Below are 15,721 nucleotides of genomic sequence, written 5' to 3' on the forward strand. Positions count from 1 at the left end.
ATACATTATTCTTTTAAACTTGATGAATACATTTCTGATGGATCTAGGACTAGTGATCTTTAGCAGATGAGCCGCCCAATGTTCACTGGGGCCTTGTTTAGATCACCTCCAAATTCCAAGCTTTTTCACTCTCTTTCCATCACATCAATTTTTTGACGTATGTATGGAGCATTAAATGTAGGTAAAAAAATAACTAATTACACAGTTTGGTTGTAAATCACGATACGAATCTTTTGAGCCTAGTTATTCCATGATCGGACAAAGTTTATCAAATATAAACGAAACGTGCTACCAGATTACAAAAATTTCAATCTAAATAAGGCCTGGAAAACTTTTCCGGCCTGCGCCAGTAAGCATCAGGCCGGCCCAACTTGTTGGATATTTTACTCGTCTCGCACTCACCCCGGCCACGGATGCTCCTTTGAGCCGAGCGCACGTCCGTCGTCCAGAGCGCAGACGGCAATGCAGGCCCCCGCGCGCTCCTCCGCTCCATCCTCGCCGCTCGCCTCCTCCGCGCCACCGCTACCTCCACGGCCACAGCGCGTCGCTTTCCCCTCCCTCCGCCGCCGTGATCTCCTCCTTCTCCCGGGGGCGCTGACCCTCCCAATGGCGCCCGCCCCCTTGCCTGCGTCGGCGCGCGGGCTGTTCCGCATGCCCCCGCCGCGGCTGGCGAACCGCTACTTTCTGGTGCGCGCGGGCGAGTCCGTGTACGAGGGGCAGGGCCTCCTCCGCACCAACCCGGTCGCCAAGACCTCCGTCGACAGCGGCCTCTCCCCCGTGGGGCTCCGCCAGACGGCGCGCGCCGCGCTCGAGCTCCAGCGCCTCGGCGCGTGCGAGGACGACTGCTGGATATGGCCGTCCATCACGCAGCGCGCGTACCAGGCGGCCGAGATCATTGCCGCGGCCAACGGGATCAACCGCAGGTGAGGTGCCCGCGCCTAGTCTCTGTTACTTCAACTGCCTCTTTGATTCCATATGGATACTGAATTAACTTGCCTTGATTGCAGTCGCATCGTGCCGGAGTACAGCTTCTTGGATGCACGCGGATTGGGTGCGTTTGAGGGGAAGAGCTTAGACACCTTGCCCGAGGTACTTATTTCTGCACATTACTATATCATAAACAGGCTTTAACTACAGCTGCGTGTAAGGCTATCCTCACTCATCGCCTCTATTTCCATCTCTTAAAAGGAATATTCTATCTAGTCATCGAGATTCTTTACTCTATACACATTTCTCTCGCACTTATGTTATTTTTATCTCATACTCTATACCAACTACTCTATATTTTATTCCCCTTCCTCCCTTTCTCTCTCTCCAACTCTCTCTCTCCCCGCTACAGTTCATTTAGGCCCCGTTTAGATTCCAAAAAATTTTGCGTAGTACCCGTCACATCGAATCTTGCGGCACATGCATGGAGTACTAAATGTAGACAGAAAAAAAACTAATTGTACAGTTGGGTGAGAAATCGCGAGACGAAACTTTTGAACCTAATTAGTCCATAATTAGACACTAATTGTCAAATACAAACGAAAGTGCTATAGTAGCCAAAATCCAAAAAATTTTGGATCTAAACGGGGCCTTAGTGTACGCACAGTGGTCCTTCAGGAGTAGCGTTCGACCGGCCGGCCGATTGCGTAGCGCGCGGTTTCCAGGCGAGCGGTGCGGCCGCGGCGTAGCGCATGCTTTAGAGGCGAGCGGTGCGGACAGCCTAAGTAGGATTTGTGGGAGTACAAGAGCAGCTAGCTGCTAGCTTGAATGGAACAATGTTTCTTATTACAAGACAACAGGGATACAGCATGTTTTCAGGTTCAGATGTTGCTTAACTGCTTCATCATCATCATAAACCAAACTATTGTCAGATCACTGCCAATGCTTTTTTACACTGCTGAATTAATTAGTGATAATGGAATTCCAGCAGATACATAAAGCTTCTGGGCTTACTGGGCATGAACTAATAGTCAATTTTTCACGAATGTGTATCCTCCTAAGATAATGGATTCCTACTTTTCAATTACTTTAATTGAGCTGCATGCTCTACATTAGATTGTTTTTTGCAACAAATTTACTCCTATTCTGACTGAACTATGCTTTTCTTGGCATGATGGCTGCATTAGGTGTATGCGTCAGATAACATTTCTCCAGACATGAAGCCTCCTCCTATCAGTGATGGTACTCCAAATGAGAGCGTAGCAGACGTATTTGTTCGGGTGACGCAGCTCATGTCAATACTAGAGACCCAGTACTCAGGGGAAACTGTTGTCATTGTTTCACCAGATTCTGATAACTTGTCAATTCTTCAAGCTGGATTGATTGGGCTAGACCTTCGGAGGTAAAACGTAGTAACCTGACTAACTCTAGTGTATTCGGTATTGTACTTGGTTATGCAAGTTTTTTCTCTGGTGAACAACACTGCACATTCCTCATTTGGTTCTTAGGACACTTCTCTTATTCTTACTCTTAAGCAGAACTTGTGTCAGATAGGTTTGATTTGTCATTATAATGTTACGCACATAAACGGTCTTCTGGTACTGTTGCTAACTGAAGCCTCAAAGGGAATCGTGTCTTAACTGTTTGATGCTATTTCTGCAGGCATAGCAGCTTATTTTTTCAGCCTGGTGAGGTCCGGCCAGTTGATCCCTCAAGCATACCTGAATACAAGCAACCTCCTTCTACTGTTTTTAAGTGTGCAAATCCGCCAAGTTGTAAAGAGTAGTTCACGGGCCTGTTCGGATGGTATTAAAACAGGCTGATAAGTCGGCTTTCTGTTTTACTGCGAGAGAAAAATATTATAGATTCTAGCTGATAAGCCAGCTGATAAGTTTGCGAACAGGCCCCACTTCTTGACCCTACAGTTCATATTTTTCTGTGCCTGTATGAATGTACCCATGAAAAATGTCTTGGTGATAATCGTATATAGCTGAAAGTATGTTTTGTGTGTCACAAATTAGTGAGTCACCTTGCGATTGCATGGCACTTTTGCTGTACAGTGGATCGCAAGTTCTTAAGGGACACATGGGTGTGATCGATTATATTCTTGTAATAATAACAGTAATTGTATATAAAATGAGCTTCATGCAATGTGTGCCGTACGATTTGCAAAGTAAATCAAGGCTTTTATTTTACAGTAATACTCCTGATAGGGCGTTCGGCTGTCCGGATGGACCCCGCTCGCGTCGCCTACTCGTGGAACCGACCCCGCTCGCGCCGCCCCTGTATGTGTCGCCCCTGTTCATGTCACCTGCTCACTTTGCGGCGTCTGCGCGCCCCTGCTCGCGGGACGAATCCCGCCCTCCCCTGCGCCACCCTTGCTCGCGGGACAGATCTCGCCCTCCCTGAGCCGCACGCCCCTGCTGCGCGCCCGCATCTGGACTCACGCCTCCCGTTGTAGCCACGCTCCATCCGCCTGTCGCGGTCCGTGCCGACGATGAGCTCTACACAGGCGACCTCTGGCCATTCCGTAGGATTGAGCTCCACGCCGGCGTCAAGCTCCGCGTCGACGACCCTCCATTTTCGTCCAAAAGCAGCAACTAGATGTTCACTTGAATGCGCATGTTACAAGCGTCTGTTTCAACTGTTTAAGATGTTTCAGAGGTATGTTGCAAGTGTTTCATATGGATGTTGCAAAAGTATATCAAGATGTTACATATGTTGCAATGGCTATACACGTATGTTGTAAGCGTCTGTTTCAAATGTTTCATCTATTTTATCAGACGTATGTTGCAAGTGTTTTTATTTGGATGTTGCATATGTTTCATTCATATGTTGCAAGTGTTTTTATCTTGATGTTGCGTATGTTTTGCAATGACTTTTCAAGTGTTTTTTCAGGTGTTTTTTAAGTGTTTCACATGCATGTTTCAATTGTTTCATCTACCTTTAGATGCTTGTTGCAAGTGTGTTAATATAGATGTTTCAAAAATAGATTGGATGCTGCACATGTTTGCAATGTGACTCACCCGCCATATCCGTCTGCTGCAGTTGTTGGGGCGCCGTGCATGCATGTGGAAAGTTGAGGGATAGAGCACTGTGCGGTTATGGGCGCTAGACGCGAAGGGGAAGCGCGGGGAGCGACGCGGGAGGTCCCCGCCTAGCGCGGGCGTGCGACAGCTGCGGGCGTCCGGACGCGGGTTTCCATCCGGATATCTGGTCGCTAGTAATTCTGTTTATTTTATGCATGTGTAATCCTAATGACAATTCGATCCCACAAGCTTAGACACAAGTTTGGTCCGTACCCTCGGGTGCCGAGCTAAATTTTGGTCATGTCCTGTAACTTGACTAGAGTTTTGATTCACCACTAAAATTTGATGGTGCCATTGTGCCAAGATAAATTTAGAGTTTAAATACACTGGCGGCCCTGTGCCACTTAGGTTCGCGAACTCTCAAATCCAAAATATACACCCCTAAATTTGTTAAGTCGTGCACCGTAGGTCCAAACCCCTTCATGTAGCTGCTGACTAGGATAATTTTTTTTATCCTAGTCAGCAGGTGCATGAAGCGGTATGGACCTACGGTGAATAACTTGACAAGTTCAGGAGGCAGATTTTGAATTTGAGAGTTCCTGGATCTAAGTGGCACAGGAACACAAGTTTAAGGGCCGCCAGTGTATTTAACTCATAAATTTAGTTTAGCCATTGTGTCAAGATAAGACCTTGTTTAGTTTCTCTCCTTAAAATTTACTTCCTATTATATCAGATATTTAGACACATGCATGAAGTATTAAATATAAATTAAAAATAACTAATTGCACAGATTGTGACTAATTTGTGAGATAAATATTTTAAGCCTAATTAGTCTATGATTTGATAATATGGTGCTACAGTAAATATGTGCTAATGACAGATTGATTAGGCTTAATAAATTCATCTCGCGGATTACTGAGGACTTCTATAATTTGTTTTTATTATTACTATCCAAACACTCCCATGTGACACCCGATATGACATCTTTAAACTTTATTCCCTAGATTTAAACACCACCTAAATTTAGTTTGGTCAGTGTCACATTGGACGTTCACATGCTAACTAGGATGGCTAAACATGAGCTATTTATAAATAATTGCATAGGAGTAGACTAATTAGCGAGATAAATCTATTAAGTCTAATTAATCTATTATTAGCAAATGTTTACTGTAACATCATATTGTCGAATCATAGACTAATCTTCTGTAACTAAATAGGAGATATCCCCTAGCTGATTTTTCTAGCCTCTCCTTAAGCCACGTCTCCTCTCTTTTTTCCTTGCTAATCACCACAACGCGTGCGTTTGTGCTGTGCCTCACTAATCACCGATTGCACACCTTAAAAAAACAAGGGGGAATTCTATGTATGCCATTAAAAAAGATCACAATGCTCTATATATCTCTAAAAAAGTTCAGCGGTCTTCAGCGTCACTGCTTCAACTTTTTCGTGCCCTCCATACCACTTCCGTCAGTTTGGGCTCTAACGCCGTAAAACTGCAGGTGTAAAAAGACGAAAATGCCCTTAAGTGTAAATATGTCATTAATTTTTTTGAGCATCTTAACGACTTCAAATAAAAAAACTCGAAACTAGAAAGTTGTAGATCTCGTCGAGATCTATAATTTTCATATAAAAATTATTTTCATTTAATTTCGCAAAAAAATATGATTTGATATGATTAATATATCTTAGAAAAATAATATTATTTTTTTTTGCGAAATTAAATGAAAATAATTTTTATATGAAAATTATAGATCTCGACGAGATCTACAACTTTCTAGTTTTGAGTTTTTTCATTTTAAGTCGTTAAGATGCTAAAAAAAATTAATGACATATTTACACTTAAGGGCATTTTCGTCTTTTCACACCTGCAGTTTGACGGTGTTAGAGCCCAAACTGACGAAAGTGACATGGAGGGCACGAAAAAGTTGGAGCAGTGGCGCTGAAAACCGCTGAACTTTTTTAAAGACACACATGGCATTACGATCTTTTTTAATGGCACACAGTGAATTGTCTCAAAAAAAAAACAAACAGGCACATGCAGCAGTGCTGTATCGGTTCTTCTACCTGCCACACGCTGCGTAGAACTACATAAAACGAACAGGCACATGCAGTAGTGCTTATCGATTCTTTTACCTCCAAATGTGAAACTGCGTCCTCCACTTTCATCACCAATCAACACAGCTACTATTGCGTAATGAAGGCCTTCTCCATGAATTCTGCTGGGAATTTTCAGTTATATATACATGAATGTAATCACGAGGCTCAAGGATTGTACGAAATCAAGGTTTGTCTCACTCTCTCAACTAAGTTACCAGTGTGAAGATATCAGCAAACAAATGATTGACTATCATGTTCTCACTCTTTAAACAAGTAATTAGATAAACTATTCAATATAGGTAGATGTTCTCATTGCCGATTGACTAACGTTATAAGAAACAGTATTTATTTACCAATGTCTCTACAGCCGTATGAGTTATTTCTTTTCATGATTTCATTTTTTCTCTATGAATTTCATTCTATACAACATTATAAAGTCACCGCTATAACACCCGGGGTATCATCTAGTTAGACTTAATGGTTTCATCTTGTAAATTAGCCTCAATTTATGTAATTAGCTTTATAATTAATTTATGTTCAATACTCCTAATTGGTATCTAAAGGTTCGACACGATAGGGCTAAATTTTTGTCCAAAGGAAACAAACCCCCTACATTCAACCATGCCAAAAAAGCACTATAGCTTGTCAGCTTTGAGGTGGTCACACCAAATGCATTTTTTATTAAAAAACTAAATGTATTTTTTCGATCCCGTTTGGTAGGCCCCGGAGCTCAGCGAAACTGGAGACGTTTTAAAATAGGTTTGGCAAAAACGACTCTAGTATTAATTTTGTAATAATTTACATTAAGTTTATGAGGAGTCAAAAACCGTTCGGACTCCTCGCAAGAAGCCTTTTTTATATGGTTATTAGGAAGGACTCCTTCCAAGAAGCCACAACTGGAAAGAGCCGTGTCAAATAGGTGATAAATGTATTTTGTTAACGAGCTCTAACACATAATCTTTGCTAAACAATACATCCGACTTGTGGTCCATTTGGAGTTTCAGACCACCGTGTTCCTCACAAAAAAAAAATCTGAAAATCAACATCCCTATTATACATATTTCGATATAGTAAACTAATTATTCACGGGTTCTGATTGTCATTCTCAAAGGTATAAGAAAATTGACATATTAAGGATTTTATTAGCTTAGCCACCATCCAAATATATCCGGTATAACTAAATTCTGGTAATTCCTGATTTGGCTATGGTTGAATTTTAACTCGCACTCAGCTTTCTCGCTGCCACAGACTCTTGACGCAGCAAAGCATTCGATGAACAACCATAACCTCATGGCAACTGCCAATTGTCCAAAGAGACATAGTTTGACCGGTAAGGAATAGACAAGTCACTATTGGCATGGAGGGAGACATCGCGCGAGCCGTCTTCCTCCTCGCCCGCACCGCCGCCTTTGCCTTCCGTCCTCGCTGGCACCCCTACTTCACCGCCTCCTCCCTCACACATCTATCACCGTATTCCTTCCCACCACTCGCCACGGCCTCCTTCCTCCCCTCTCTTAGCCGCTGCCATGGCCATGGGCGCGCCGCCCCCAACCTGGCCCCGCTGCCTTCTCCGCTACCTACTTCGGCGGCATCACCGCTACCTTTGTCTTGCTGCCGTCTTTCCCGTCCCAACCGTTTGGCCCGCCCGCCTCCTCCAACCTTTTTGTTTTCTAAGCCCGCTGGCGATGGAGAAGAAGAGAGGGAGAGGGCGCAGGTCTGCGATAGCGCAGATGCGCGACTGAGTTGCGTATTTCAGTTTGCGAATTGGTATCACAGAAAGTTAGCTTTTGATTGGATATAATCGATCTATTGACATGATTCAATGAGGAAAGAACTGAATATTATTCAGGTTAAATTATCATTAAATCAGACTGTGCAGTTAATTAGCAGTGGAGCGACATTGCTATTGAATTGTTAATTGTTATCATGACGGTTCAACCGAAAGACACTGACGGATCTCCCCAGTCCCCACTCGTCACTCCGCAGTATCAAGTATCAACTGGCCTCGGCGGCTCGGCCGCACAAATCCCCCACTCCCCGCGGTCCCCGACTGCCGATGGCAGAGCCACCACACCAGCAGCCCCAGCCATCGAGCAATCGAGCTGCTCCATGGCCTCACCAAACCCAACACCGCCGCCTCCGCCGGCGGTAGAGCCCATCGCGCCTTCTTCTCCTTCTTCAGAACATCCGCCTGTCAAACCCTCCTCCGACGGATCCCTCTCGCCGGAGAATCCAGCGCCAGCTCCACCTCCTCCTCCTGCTGCTCCACCTCCTCATACTCCCGGCGATAGCTCTCCTTCCTCAACTCCGCATCCCTCGTCGCCACAGCCTCCTCCGCCGCCTCCGCCTCCGCCCAGCGCTGATGCTTCTCCACCCCTCCCGCGACAGGGCCAGACGTCACCGCCGCGCCCACTGCCCCCTCCCTCACCCGCTCCAGTATCACCGCCTACTCCAGCGCCGGCGTCCTCGGAAGCCAAGTCGGAGCAGGAGGCGGCGGAATCGGCTAGCGAATCGGGGAGCATGACGCTAGCCGTCGTTCTAGCCCAAACTGAAGATTCGACGCCGCGAAAGGCCTCCTCGGCCGAGGCGTCCCCAACCGGATCGCCGCAGAAGGAATCGGCCGTCACCATCGCGAAGCTCCTCTCCGGCGAAGACCCCGCGGCGACGGAGGCGAAGGCCACGCCGGACAAGGACAAGGTTACACCTCCGAGCGACACTGGGTCACTCGCCACGGCCGCCGCCGTTACTGCCGTTGGGGTAGTCGGAGGCGGCGTGGGGTCCAAGAGGTGGCTCATTGGCGGCGTCCCGGAGAAGGTGCGGCGCGCGGAGCTGAGGAGGGCCGAGCTAGGGTTTAGGGTTTCAGCCGCCGTGTTCTGCCTGGTTGCGCTCTCCGTCATGGCCGCCGATACCACGACGGGCTGGTCCGGCGATTCCTTCCGCCGCTACAACGAGTACAGGTTTCCCTCTGGACTCCTAGAGCGCTGATCTCAGTTAAAACCTTCTTCATTAGTCACAGCTGCCGTTTCTTATTAGTGTTGATGGGAGCTGAAAATTGGTGAATTTTGGCGATGTAGGTATGTACTCGCTGCGAGCGTCCTGGCTTTTACCTACTCTGGATTCCAGTTGGTAGCCGAGGTGCATTACCTTGTTACAGGGAGGCACATGATTCGAGCTCCATTCCGCAGCTACTTCAATCTTGCCATGGATCAGGTAAGCATGAGTAAACTGCTATTCTGCTCTTCTGTATTTGTGTGTTGTTGGGAACCATACCATGAATTTATGATAGCACGATTTCACAAGCTTTGAGCCCTAGTGATTTATCGGTGTCAGAAAACTAGATCAAAGTTTATGGCCATTTAATAATTGCAAAACTAAATATAGTTGCACAAATCGGATGAACTATTGCAGCAATTATTTTCTTATAAAGAAGTCCTAGATTGTGGATGAACGCTAGGTGGCAATTATCGTTTCCCGACTGGTATATGTCTATATCATTATTGTTCCTACTGGATTTGGTTTGGTATATGCCTATTTTGTTTAGTTGGTATAAACATTGTACAAATAAATTACAGTGCGTCATCAGGTGTGAGTAAAAGAGTTGTTCCATGAATTGATGAATAACACCTTTCCAGTTCCTCCAACTTCAAACATTTGTCACGATAAGGGAACTTTTCAGAAATGAATGAGATTGGTGCAGTGCTTGAGGTTTTGACACATTTATGACTAATAACTATGGACTTTGTGTGCTTATGGATCACCTGATTCGCCACCAAAGTCATGTGTTGTTTAGATGTTCCTTGTACAATGCATGTATATCAATTTGTTCTACATTATATTCTTTCCTTTGGAATTCGCCAGACCATGTTTTCAGCAATGTATTGCAACAACAAACAACAACAACAACAACATAGGCTTTCAGTCCCAAGCAAGTTGGGGTAGGCTAGAGTTGAAACCAACCAAGAGCCCCAAGTCACGGTTCAGGCACTTCAATAGCTGCTTTCCAAGTACTCTTATTCAAACATAGATCTCTAGGTATATCCTAAGTTTTCAAATTTCTTTTTATTGTCTCTCCCCACGTCAATTTCGGTCTTCCTCTACCTCTTCTCATATTATTAGCTTGGCTTAGGACTCCATAATGCACTGGTGCTTCTGGAGGTCTTCTTTGGACATGGCCAAACCACCACAACCGATGTTGGATAAGCTTTTCTTCAATTGATGTTACCTCTAGGCGATCACGTATATCATCGTTCCGAACTCGGTCCATTCTTGTGTGACCGCAAATCCATCGCAACATACGTATTTCTGCAACACTCAGTTGTTGAACATGTCGAATCTTTGTAGATCAACATTCTGCTCTATACAACATAGCCGGTCTAATCGTCGTTCTATAGAACTTGTCTTTTAGCTTTTGTGGTACCCTCTTGTCACAGAGAATGCCAGAAGCTTGTCGCCACTTGATTCACCCTACTTTGATTCTATGGCTAACGTCCGCATCAATATCTCCATCCCTCTGTAGCATCGATCTCAAATATCGAAAGGTATCCTTCTTAGGCACTATTTGACCTTCCAAACTCACTTCTCCCTCCTCCTGTACAACTCCGCCAAAGTCGCATCTTATGTATTCGGTTTTAGTTCTGCTCAATCTAAAACCTTTAGACTCAAGGGTCTGCCTTCATAACTCTAGTTTTCTAGTTACTTCCGTCTGGCTTTCGTCCACTAACACTACATCATCAGCGAACAACATAGACCAAGGGATATCCCTTGTATGTTCATGGTAACCTCATCCATTACCAAGACAAAGAGATACGGGCTTAAGGCTAACCCTTAATGAAGTCCAATTTTAATCGGGGAGTAATCTTTGTTACCATCATTTGTTCGAACACTAATCACAATATTGTTGTACATGTCCTTGATGAGGGTCACGTACTTTGATGTGACTTTATGTTTGTCCAAAGACCACCACATAACATTTCTTGGTATCTTGTCATAAGCCTTCTCCAAGTCAATGAAAATCAAGTGGAGGTCCTTCTTCTGCTCTCTAAACCGCTCCATAACATGTCTTATTAAGAAGATTGCTTTTGTGGTTGACCTTCTGGGCAAGAAACTAAACTGGTTTGTTGATATCTGCGTCGTTCCTCGCATGCGCTGCTCGATGACTCTCTCCCATAACTTCATAGTGTGGCCCATCAGCTTAATTCCCCGATAATTAGTACAACTTTGGATATCTCCTTTGTTTTTGTAGATTGGTACCAATATGCTTCTTCTCCACCCCTAGGCATCTTGTTTGATCGAAAGATATTGTTGAACATCTTGGTTAGCTATACTATAGCTATATACCCGAGACATCTCCACACCTTGATTGGGATACCATTAGGCATCAGGGCCCATCGCTTTGCCCCCTTTCATCCTTTTCAAGACTTCTCTGACCTTCGATTCTTGAATCCTCCGCACAAAGCGCCTGTTAGTGTTATCAAATGAGTCATCCAGCTGAACGGTGGTATTCTCGTTCTCACCATTGAATACTTTATCAAAATACTCTTGCCATCTATGTCTGATCTCATCCTCCTTCACCAAGAGTCGCTCTCTCTCATCCTTTATGCACTTGACTTGGTTGAAGTCCCTTGTCTTTCTATCGCGAGCTCTAGCCATCCTATAAATGTTTTTGTCTTCTTCCTTCATACTCAAACGTCGATAAAGGCCCTCATAGGCTTGCCCCTTTGCCTCGCTCACCGCTCGTTTTGCAGTCTTCTTTGTCACCTTGTACTTCTCTATGTTGTTTGCACATCTGTTATGATACAAGCGCTTATAGCACTCCTTTCCTTGATAGCCTTTTGCACATCTTCATTCCACCACCAAGTGTCTTTCGAGTCGCATCTGCTCTCTTTGGTCACTCAAGTATCTTTGAAGCAACCTTCCGAACGCATGTTGCCTCTTGTCCCACATGATGTTTGCATCGCCTTCATCATTCTAAGGGCATTCTTTATTGACCTTTTCCTTAAAGACCTTTGATGCCTCTCCTTCTAATTTCCACCACTTCGTTCTAGCAACCCTAGCTTGTTTGTTCCCACGAGCTTGCACCAGAAAGCGGAAGTTAGCCACCACCAGCTTGTGTTGAGCGACCACACATTTTCTAGGTATCACCTTACAGTTCACGCATGTTCGTTTATTCCTCCTTGTAAGGACAAACTCGATTTGATTAGAGTACTGGCCGTTACTAAATGTCACTAAATGAGACTGTCTCTTACGGAAGAAAGTGTTAGCTATCATCAGATCAAAAGCTATGGCGAAGTTTAAGACTTCCTCTTCCTCCTGGTTCTTACTACCATATCCGAAACCCCTATGAACCGCCTCGAAACTTGCACTTGATATACCTACATGGCAATTAAGATCACCTCCTATAAAGAGCTTGCTACTAGGGACAGCTCTAACCAAGCGATCTAAGTCTTCCTAGAAAAGTCGCTTAGCACTCTCATCATGGCCTACTTGGGGGTATACGCACTAATTACGTTTAAGACCATTCACTAATGACAAGTTTAACTAAGATGATCCTATCCTCTTGCCTTCTCACCTCCACCACACCATCCTTGAGGCTCTTATTAATCAAAACTCCTACTCCATTTTTATTTGAAGTTGTCCCTGTGTACCAGAGCTTGAAGCCGGTATTGCCCATCTCTTTCGCCTTCCGCCCCTTTCATTTAATCTCTTGAACGCATAAGATATTTACACGCCTCCTAACGCGGTGTCCACTAACTGTCTTAACTTATCTGTAAGGGACCCTATATTCCAGCTACCTAAACGGATCCTAGTTGGTTCGACTAGCTTCCTTATCCTTCGCACCCGTCGAGGTAGGTGTGAAGACCCTTGCTTATTTTGCACCACACCCGGGCGTCGATGTGGCGCGCCACTAAGGATGCGACGACCCGATCCTTGCTCACTTGACACCGTATCCATCGCGACACGGCGCGTCACGAGGGTGATGACCCGGCCCTTGCTCATTTAACACCATACTCAGGTTCCGACATGGCGCGTCGCTAAAAGGGTTATGCCCCAACAGGATTCTTTTGGGTTTCATCTCCATTAAAGTGATTAAGTTTTTACATTGACTCATTGCGTCTAACATAACCCTCCTCCTTTACTAGGGCTTAGGATCTGCTATGCTGGGATACCAAAGACGTCCCACTAGTCTCCACAAATTCCTGTTTAACCATGTCTCGGACATTCATTTTTTGTGTTTTGCTCTACTAGTTTTGAGCTTGCAACTTGGCTTAAAATTTGTTAGTGACCAAAATGTGTCTGAATGGTTTTTCATGCTATTGCAGATGTTAGCTTACCTCCTGTTGTCAGCATCTTCAGCAGCACTTTCTCGTAATGGTGTTTGGATGTCTCGGTTTGGAGGGGATCAATTTACCAAACTGATCAATGCCTCAGCTTCCATGGCATTCCTAGCTTTCATTGCTCTTGGTCTTAACTCAGTCATCTCTGCTTACTGTGTCTTCAGCTTGGTTTCATAGAGCTACCGTTGTGCATTGCATGATGTGAATACTACTTCCTGTATGCTTCTTGGGTCACTGAATCTTGATTCATGTGAAATTTCTACATTATTTCTGTGAAATTCCTAAGTTCCAAAGTGGGCTTAATCTCTACAACTTGGGCAAATTGTAGCAGTACAGTGAGTCAAGGTTTGCTTTTAAAATTTTGAAGTGGCTGTACCGAGGTTTCATGCTGGTCGTTTTATACTTAAAAAGTCTACATAACCCCCTAATTATTAAGGGTGGACTACTTCATCCACCAAAATATAAAACCGGATTTTCTATCCTCTAAACTTTTCAAAACCGGTTAAATAGCCTCTAAACGGTTTTGTACGGTGGTTTTGCTATAGTGACAATTGTTTTGTTTTTCCTTTTTTATTTATTTCCACGGAACCTTTAAAAAATTATAGTAAATCATAGAAAAATCATAAAATAGAAAATCTATTTTTTTTTACTCCACATGAGTAGATCTATACAGTAAATATATAATATGGTATGTTTTAGTATAAAGTTTTTGATGTAGCTTTAGATCTATGTTTTTCTGTAATTAATTAAAATATTCTATTGTCCAATTGTTGTGAAATTTGTATGGTGGACTAATTATTATATGCTTAAACTGTAGTAAAAATTTTATACTTATTGGATCATGTATAACTTAGTTATAGATTTATTTAGATTTATGCTTGTTAAATCTATGCTTTATCTGTAACTAAGTTATATATGATCCACTAAGTATGAACTTTTTACTATAGTTTAAGCGTACAATAATTAGCCCATCATAAAAATTTCACCACAACTAGAACATAGAAGCTGCAGCTCTGAATTATTTCAATTAATTATAGAAAAACATAGGTCTACAGCTATATAAAAAACTTTATACTAAAGCATACCATACTATATGTTCACTGTGTAGATGTACTCATGCGGAGTAAAAAAATTAGATTTTCTATTTTATGATTTTTTAAACATTCAGTGGAAATAAATAAAAAAGAAAAAGACAAAACTACTGTCACTGTAGTAAAATCACCGTCCAAAACCGTTTGGGAGTTATTTGACCGGTTTTGAAAAGTTAAGGGTAGAAAATCCGGTTTTATAGTTTGGGGATGAAGTAGTCTACCCTTAATAGTTTGTGGGTTATATAGACTTTTTTCTTTTATACTGAAAGCCTGAAAGATATGCAACTTGGAGACCACTCCCCAGGTACCCGTACCATAGGTTGCGCACCTCTACATATGATATGATGGTCAGCTCTGATGTGGGCTGGGCGTATAGGCAGTTACACTCGCTCTAATCGATGTGCATCAGAAATATGCGATGCCATTTCGGGTTAGCAGTTCCTAAGATCTAAGATATATTCTAATGTTTGCGGGCTGGCTATGCGGTTTTGCACCATTATCATCGTGCAGTCTCTTCTCCCAGACGTGACAAGCCAACAATGTAATGCGGTCAGAAAACTTTTTGCAGATTCGTGCTGTTTTGGAGCATGAAATTCATGCACAAAAACCACATGTCTGAATTCCACGGCGCTGGGATTTTAGATTTAGTATTTTTCCTTCTTTTTTTGTTTATTGTGTTTTTTTTTTCTCATCCCATCGGCCCACTTCCATCCCTTTCAACCCAAACTGGTGGTTGCCGTATAAAATCGGATTTTCCGTCCCTTTCACACAGCTGCCAAGGTGAAAAATTCTATGTTACCTACTTGAATTATTATTGTGATATGATTTTTCTCGTCGAACTCTAAAATCAGATACCTTACCCCTTCAACTCTCAAAACTGTATGAATGACCTCATTGCCTAGGTTATAGAAGTGGTTTTCAAGGCACTTTTCTTCAATTTTTAGTTTAAAAATCCAGTAAATTCCTTATAAATTTTTAAAACATAAAAATATCACTAAGTTTCTTAAAGTTCTAAGAAAAATCCTAAAGATATATTAGAAAATAAGACACCCAAATAAAACAATTTAAAGCTCATGAAAATATCTTTAGAAGATTCCAAAATTTAGATTTAGCTCTAAAAATAAAAATTCAGAAAAAAAATAAATTCCCAAAAATTGTAGGGATGCTTTGTAAATCTCATTACTTTACTTGCATTGTCATTAATTCACCAAAAACCACAGAACAATTAGATGCATTTTCAAAA

General features: G+C 43.2%; 2 protein-coding genes across 2 annotated transcripts; both read left to right on the plus strand.

Moving 5' to 3' along the window:
* Positions 1–394: 394 nt before the first annotated feature.
* On the plus strand, positions 395–3,650 carry LOC136452630 (uncharacterized). The gene is made up of 4 exons (XM_066453232.1): positions 395–923; positions 1,008–1,089; positions 2,115–2,329; positions 2,590–3,650. The coding sequence occupies exons 1-4, from the start codon at positions 463–465 to the stop codon at positions 2,711–2,713; spliced, it is 882 nt and encodes a 293-aa protein (XP_066309329.1). The 5' UTR covers positions 395–462; the 3' UTR covers positions 2,714–3,650.
* A 4,329-nt stretch (positions 3,651–7,979) lies between these two features.
* On the plus strand, positions 7,980–13,665 carry LOC136452631 (CASP-like protein 4A3). Its single transcript, XM_066453233.1, has 3 exons — positions 7,980–9,010; positions 9,128–9,263; positions 13,373–13,665. The coding sequence occupies exons 1-3, from the start codon at positions 7,980–7,982 to the stop codon at positions 13,562–13,564; spliced, it is 1,359 nt and encodes a 452-aa protein (XP_066309330.1). The 3' UTR covers positions 13,565–13,665.
* The last annotated feature ends 2,056 nt before the right edge of the window (positions 13,666–15,721 follow it).

Source organism: Miscanthus floridulus, chromosome 5, assembly GCF_019320115.1.
Source record: "Miscanthus floridulus cultivar M001 chromosome 5, ASM1932011v1, whole genome shotgun sequence".
Taxonomy (NCBI): domain Eukaryota; kingdom Viridiplantae; phylum Streptophyta; class Magnoliopsida; order Poales; family Poaceae; genus Miscanthus; species Miscanthus floridulus.